Source organism: Ipomoea nil, unplaced genomic scaffold (genome assembly GCF_001879475.1).
Source record: "Ipomoea nil cultivar Tokyo-kokei standard unplaced genomic scaffold, Asagao_1.1 scaffold2845, whole genome shotgun sequence".
NCBI classification, from domain to species: Eukaryota; Viridiplantae; Streptophyta; class Magnoliopsida; order Solanales; family Convolvulaceae; genus Ipomoea; species Ipomoea nil.
In genome coordinates, this window is record NW_017619273.1 from 4,554,798 (window position 1) to 4,562,086 (window position 7,289).

Consider the following 7,289-nt stretch of genomic DNA (forward strand, 5'->3'; position numbering starts at 1 on the left):
TTTAATTGTATTTTTTTTTCGTTCAGTGTCCTAATTGCACTTTCAAATTATGTTCAGTGACCAATTTAAACCTTATTTCAACATTAAATTTAGTCAATTTTAAAAATTAAAAATGTCATTATATTTGATGCATAAAAAATGAAAGCTGTAACATAATATATTGTACAATAAATAGCACCTAAAAATTTCACAAATTTTAATAAGCTTTTGACAAACACAAGCTAAGTTAAATCGGGAGTTGGCCAGTCGTGATCTCTCACCTCCGTCCGTCTAGCGCGTGTACACTGTAATAGAAAAAAAAGCACAAAATCAACAAATATCAAATCGAAATCGTACGACGACAAAAGTGGCTAAGAAAATAGATAGATAGAGAGAGAGAGAGAGAATTTTCGGAAAGGTGGTTCGGTAGGAAAGAGGAAGAGAAACCATCGTTTCGGGTCGATTACCTATTTCTAGTTGTATAAATAAAATATATTGAAATAAATTATGGAGTTTTGAGAGTTGGGATTTTGATTTTATTTTTGGATTTTGCCAAGGAAAAAAAGATAGAGCTTTCGGGGATAATAGTTTGTTGTTTATGGAGGTGTTGCCGATGAGATACGTACTCGTGGTTGTTGTCGTATTGGTGTATGAGTTTTCTACTTTTAGCTACGTATCTTCGTATTCGAATCCGTATGCTTCCGAATCGACGTGCCGGCGCCGTCAGTCTCCTTCGTTTCTGCACGATCTGAAATTTCAGTGCTCCCTTCCGATCTCCATGCCTTCTTTTCCCATTGAGGTAGAGGGTTTTATTTATTTATTCTTTTCGTATTCATTTCTTGACATTCTGCTGTAAATTTAAACGTTAAGTATCATTTTTACGATGTTAAGCAGCGTCTGTTGAAGTTCTTGATCTGGATCGTTTTTTGGAAGTCGGGATCCTTTTGCATTTTATGGGTTTTTTTTTTTTTTTTTTGGGCGGGGGGGGGGGGGGGGGGGTGGATTAAAATTAGGGTTTTAGGGTATTATTGATGATTATATGGATATAGAAAGACGGCTTCTCTTGAGCAGAAGTTTGCCCGAAAAATATGATTTTTTTTTTTTTAGTCCATGGTGCATATTTATTGAGTTACATCTTTGAAAAATTGGATCTTGGCCCTCCTGCCATTTTCCTGAAGGTACTTCACGGTTGTGAATGAATAATTTGTAACGACAAGCAGTAACAAAATTGTGGAGATTTCTGGAGCAATGACGAACTTGTTGCTTTATTACTTACTGGCTTTCTTTATGGAACTAAAAAACAGCAGTGCCACAGGGTAAGAAAAAGTTGAAAAGAAAAATAAAAGTTAAGTGATTGCATGATGCTGATATGCATTTTTTAAAATAAGGGAATGTGCAAAATTTGATTGTTATAGAGGTCATTTGGAGACTAAACAAGAAATTTCTCTGTGATTAAGTAGGTATAAGGCGTGGGAAATCCTTGCTTTGTGCACAATTTGATTGTAGAGGAGAAATAGTTTTAGCTCTATATTTATTTATACCTATTCTGTAGCCCTTCGGGTTCACAGTTAGCATAGTTCTTTGTTGCCTTAGTGTTCCCGCGCTACCTTTTGTTTTGTTTTGTTTTTTTGTTTTTTTTTTTGTTTTTGTTTTTTGTTTTTTTTTTTTTTTTGTTTTTTTTTTTTTTTAATGTTAATGAATACATTCTTCTGCAACTCTTTGCTTTCCTTCTGTTTTCTTGATGTTAATCAGTGCAAAAATTCCTTTTCTTCAAATGTATCTTTAATTTATTAAGCTAGTCATGCACATGGACTTAGCTCTTATACCCCATCAAAATTACTACATTTCATAAGCACTTATTTTGAAATACTCTGGCTTGACAAAGGTCTAGAATGGGATTTTCTTTTTTAATTTCTTATAAAAAATTAGGATTTTTGTTTGTTTTACTTCAAAAAAAAAACAGAGAAATCTTTTAATTGAGAATAAAAAATGAAAATGGATAAGATCCTCAAAGCGATAATAAAGATGATGCAGAGCCAATCATATGTTTGCCCAAGCTTACCACGACCCCCTTTTAACTCGCGACGCCCCCCGACCGCCTTGTCGCCTAGGCGATAAGTTAAAAAATACAATATATATATATATATATATATATATATATATATATATATATATATATATATATATATATATATATATATATATATATATATATATATATATATATATATATATATATATATATATATATATGAACTAAACATTCTAAAGTCTAAACAATTAAACATATTCAACAATGCATCAAGTCACCAACTAGATAACACACAATAAATAAATATGAAATATCCATAAAAAAGTAGAATAATATCCAACATCCAAGTTAAAACTCTCAAATATCCATCAAAAAGTCACTCATATTCCCTTGCCCCTCATTGTCATCATTAATATCTTCATTTCCTCCCGCTTGGTCATCATCATCATCATTTGAAATGATCCTTCATTTTGTTCTTCCTCATCAATCCTATAACTAGAAGTATTGTAGCGTCGTGAATAGTTCAAGATTGGTGCACTCGTACCTTTCTCGGCCTCCCGGGCAACGTCGGTCCGAGGGGGACGGCGGTCCAAGGGCGATGGCTGTGGGAGGTCGACGCACTGGGTTTGAAGAGCGACGGCGAGAAATGCAAAATGTTTCTTTCTTCTCTCTCTTCTCTATTCTTATTAGGCCATACCTTTAAAAAAAAAAAAAAAAAAAAGGGTCGGGAATACAGGTTTGGATGCCAGGTCGGCGTCCATGGCGTCGATTGGGATGCCGGAGCTCGCCTTGCCATTTTCAGGCGAGGCGATGCCTCGAGGCGTCCTGTCGGACGCCTAGGCGACACCGTGATAAGCATGTGTTTGCCATCCTTCTTAATAATTGTTTGGACATAATTTGTTTTTCTTTTGTCAATGAACTTTACATGTGAGTTGAATGTGTGTCTTCTCATTAATTCATTTCCTCTGGCATATCTAACAGCCTTGTATAGTGGAGGAAAATTGTAATATCATCTAGGTTGTTTATCTTATGTATTTTTATTTGTTCTCCACTTTGTTTACTAATGCAATTGTTATTATATTCTCATTGAAGATGGATGGAGAGTCTCTTGACAAAGTTCTGGACTCCAGTCAAAAGGATGGGCTTACTGCTGTTTTATTCCATGCGGCATGGTGTCCTTTCTCCAGCCGTGCTAGACAAGTGTTTACCACTCTTAGCTCCATGTTTCCACAGATCAAGCATGTAATGGTTGAGCAATCTGCAACAAGGCCAAGGTATATTTATTTTTTTATTTTAGTTACTTGAAATTTGGTGGATGTTCTGTACATGCCCTGTAATACTTAATCTTGTAGTCATCTCTCTCTTTTGTGTGTGGTGGATATTGGTTACTGCACATGTCTAGATTTTGATTTTTCAGTTATCTTTACATTGCAGTTTAAGCAACCAGACTAATTAAATACTCTGTAACAATTACCAACTTTGGGTTTTATGGTTACCCTGTATGGAAATATTTTCCCATAAAATCATCTCTTAATGTTCCTCAAAATGTCATCTTCTGTAGTTCCATTGTCTCCCTGGTTTTCAGCCATCATCAATCTCTCTCACGTGATAAAATTTGTTGTTTGATTTCTTTAAATTAAAGGAAAAATCACGTGTTTGGTCCCTTAATTATTGCATGTTATGCAAGTTAGTTCCTTATTGTCAATTTTTAGAAATCCAGTTCCTCAATTATTCCAAATGTTGTCAATTTGGTTCCTTGGTTATCTTGTTGTTAAACATTCATTCATTTTAGGGTTTTGCTTGGCTTTTATTTTTTATTTTTGGAATTTCACAGTAGCTCCGAATGTCCCTCAGAACCCAAACCGTATGCATCTTTAGCTCCGAATGTCCCTCAGAAACTAGCAAGGCAATTGATACTAATGAGGTACATGGGTTGAGTTATGGAGGGAAATTGAGAGTTGTGTGAGTTTTTTTTTTTTTTTTTTTTTTTTTTTTTTTTTTTTTTTAATAAAAAAAATAAAAAATAGAAACCCTAAAACAAACGGAAGTTTAACAACGAGGTAAGTAGGTAACCGAGATGCCAAATTAACAATATTTGGAATAATTAAGGGATTAGATTTCTAAAAGTTGATAATGAGATATTAAATTGCATAATGGGCAACAATTGAGTGACCAATATGGCCTTCTCTCTAAATTAAAACACAAATTGATATGGCCTTCTTTATGAATTGGGGGAAATGGGGGTACATTTACTTTGCCTACCTGTAAAAAAAAATTATATAAGCATTGTACCGATGATTTTTAATGGTGAAATTAACAATTAATGATTCCACCCACTTATAACATTAAATTATTATATTTGCTTAACAAATGTTCAACAACATATGATGAAATCATGGCATTTGCACTGAGTTTACTTGTAATTTTAACAGATTACAGTGCATGTAAACTTGTAATCTGAAACTCTATGCATTGCACGTGCTCAATTCTACCTTCTCTTTGAAACTTCATATATTAAAAACAGAAATAACAAACATACATATATGATATTCTTTCACGAAACTATAAAATACCTTAAAGAAAGATGAAAGGCTTAAATGTTGGGACTTGGGAGACCTCCTCTGGAAACATTTTCATAAATTTTGGAGCTTTAAAAATGGCTTTGGGGTCCCCAAACTCAATATAATCCATCTAGGTGTTTCAGCTAGGGATTTTAAAGCACCATTTTAGAAGTTTTTTTTTAGAGTTTAAGAATTTTTTTTTTCCAATGTTGAGGAAGGTCCCTACATGTAAGCCCTAACCAAAATATACTATAATATAAACTATATATCCTCTTTTCCCATGCATATCTCTCTGATGTTTGTTCTTCTTTAAATGATAAAACTCCATCTCCTAATCTATATTCCTTTGCCCAGTAAAAAAAAATGAATGACAAATAATAAATGCAAGGTGATATTCAAAAGGAAAATTCACATATGGGAATTTTTTAGCAAATGTTCTCATAGGCAATGCTGTCCTAATATCTGATTGTGAATGGTTGCAGTGGCTGGCCAGAAGAGGAAAATTGGGGAATAAAGAAAAAGAGACGAAAAAGTAAAGGATAAAAAAGGCAGATTCACATATAAACAAAAGAAATTTGTGGGATGCTACCATGCGTAGTTCACTTTTTATTAGCATGTTATCTTTGATGAATTACGTTTATAATTTAAATGATTTTATGCATCTATTGACATGCCAATTTGTAATCAATTGCTGAAAATAGGGCACAAAGCTGGATTAATTATGGTTTAGAACTCGGTAGACTGCATTTTGATTGAACTTTGGTGCAGCTGTTCTTTACTTAACCCTTTAAGCATGACATTTGGTGCACAAGTTTTATGAAGGCACACTACTTCAGTGTGATTTGGAAGTCTCATTTGGGCCATCTACATGTCTAAAGCATTGAGCTAAATTTTATTAGCCTAGAATGACTATAGAATTATAAATCAGATCAATTTATAGAGTATTAAACGAAGCAGCATATATAACTTGTGGTTGTATTATCTGATGTCCACGTATTTTAGTAGATTTTTCTTGATTTTAACTTGTACATGTACCATCTCCTGTGCAGTGTTTTCTCGAGGTATGGTATTCACAGCTTGCCTTCAATTTTAATTGTGAATCAGACAGAAATGTTGCGATATAATGGCCACAAAGATCTCCACTCTCTTGTGAAGTTCTACAAGAAAACTACAGGTGGGACTTTTGCGAGTTCTCCTATGCAGATGCTTACTGTTTGGAGGCATTGTGATATCATTTATTCATTCATCAATTACATCAATGACTAGTCTCTCTCCATCTTTAGATCTTGCTGTCTCTTTACTGACAGATGTCATTCTTGGCATTTGGCTAAATTTAAAATCTGGCTTCTAACTATATCTTATGTCCACACAAGTATGCATCTTCCTCTGGCTTTTCTTGTTTCTTACATTCGGTGGTGGGATAGATCTTCTCAGTGGTATTAGTTTTTTTTTTTTTTTTTTTTTGGGTTTCTCGACTAAGGATTTATATTAATTATAGCGGGGAGCCTTTTGGGATTAGGAAAATCATTAAAAAAATGCTTGTTAGTTTTTCTGTCACTGAATGCACGTCTGTGATGTCTGAAATTCTCTCTATTTTCAGGTCTTTATCCAATCATGGATATGACTGAGAGTGAAAACAGCTATGTTGAGAAAACCCAAGAAATTTTCATTCCATGGAATGGAACCTCTTTGAAGGAAATGTTCGGAACGGAGCCATACTTGGTACTTTCGGTAGCATTTGTGTTGTTAAGGGCTTTATTGTATTTCTTCCCGGGGATAGTATCTCGTGCTGTGGCTTTGTGGGCTGCATATGTACCTCATCTAAACATGAGTGTATTTGGAGAGTCGAGGCAGCTTTTAGGGCATGTTCTCCACGTGATTGATCTGAAGAGGGTATTGAGCAAGCTAAAGCTGTCGAAAGCAAGGAACTTCCAGCGAAGTGCACGGAATGCTCGAGTTTGGGCTTCATCCCTGACTTCCGTTTCCCTAGGAGAAGCTTCCTCTTCGAGAGTAGTATCCCCTTCCGGAGACTTGTGAGTACGAGTACGAGGTGGTGGGGTGGGGTGGGCGTTGGTCAGTTCACATCGAAACATCAGAATCCAAAGTGCAGGCAGACTTAGATCACTGAAACCAGCTTCTAAAGCATGTAGATTTTGCCCTTTTTTGCCCTTTTGTCTTCTTGCTAGTTATTGTTGTGGCTCTGCTAAATCATTTGTTTTGTTTCTGCAAAGAATTATATAGTGTTGTGCTTTGGAGCTGGAAATATACAGCAGTGAATGTAAATGTGAGAACTGAGAAGAGATGTTTTCCTCCTGTGTATATTATTATGGTAACTGTAAGTGAAGGAAAACTGACTTGCAAGCAAACTTGTTAATCAAAATGAATGTTGGTTGTTCCACCGCTATGCCTTAGTTTTTTTTTTTTTTTTTTTTTTTTTTTTTTTTTTTTTTTTTTTTTTTTAAATTTTTGGATGACAAGGGAAACTTGCAGCTGCTATTCTAAGGTGTGCATTGGGTAAATTCTGTCTTGTGACCTTTATAGGCAAAAGATTACAAGGAGGTAAATCAGTCTAGGTTGTTCATAGTTGACTGGTTCATATTTATTGAACAATAATCTAACTAGTATTTTATACATACATAATACAAATCAAACAAGTTATGTAATTTAAAAGTATAAACAAATTAGATAATGGCATGATGAAATAGGAGGAAAATATT

The 7,289-nt window shown here is 34.4% G+C and overlaps 1 protein-coding gene across 2 annotated transcripts; it reads left to right on the forward strand.

The window, feature by feature from the left end:
- The first annotated feature begins 298 nt into the window (after nt 1-298).
- LOC109160258 (5'-adenylylsulfate reductase-like 5) lies at nt 299-6,970 on the forward strand. 2 transcript variants are annotated; one of them, XM_019308534.1, is made up of 5 exons: nt 299-778; nt 3,104-3,285; nt 3,846-3,935; nt 5,622-5,746; nt 6,173-6,970. In XM_019308534.1, the coding sequence occupies exons 1-5, from the start codon at nt 578-580 to the stop codon at nt 6,607-6,609; spliced, it is 1,035 nt and encodes a 344-aa protein (XP_019164079.1). In that variant the 5' UTR covers nt 299-577; the 3' UTR covers nt 6,610-6,970. The 2 variants fall into 2 exon arrangements, with proteins under 2 accessions (XP_019164079.1, XP_019164080.1); XM_019308535.1 differs by lacking the exon at nt 3,846-3,935 and having other exon boundaries at nt 315-778.
- Nucleotides 6,971-7,289: the final 319 nt, after the last annotated feature.

Excerpts from the sequence above, each read along its gene's own strand:
- LOC109160258 (XM_019308534.1), top strand. The coding sequence starts at position 578 with ATGGAGGTGTTGCCGATGAGATACGTACTCGTGGTTGTTGTCGTATTG. Across the intron at positions 3,286-3,845 it reads CAATCTGCAACAAGGCCAAG|TAGCTCCGAATGTCCCTCAG; the intron begins GTATATTTATTT and ends GGAATTTCACAG. Across the intron at positions 5,747-6,172 it reads GTTCTACAAGAAAACTACAG|GTCTTTATCCAATCATGGAT; the intron begins GTGGGACTTTTG and ends CTCTATTTTCAG.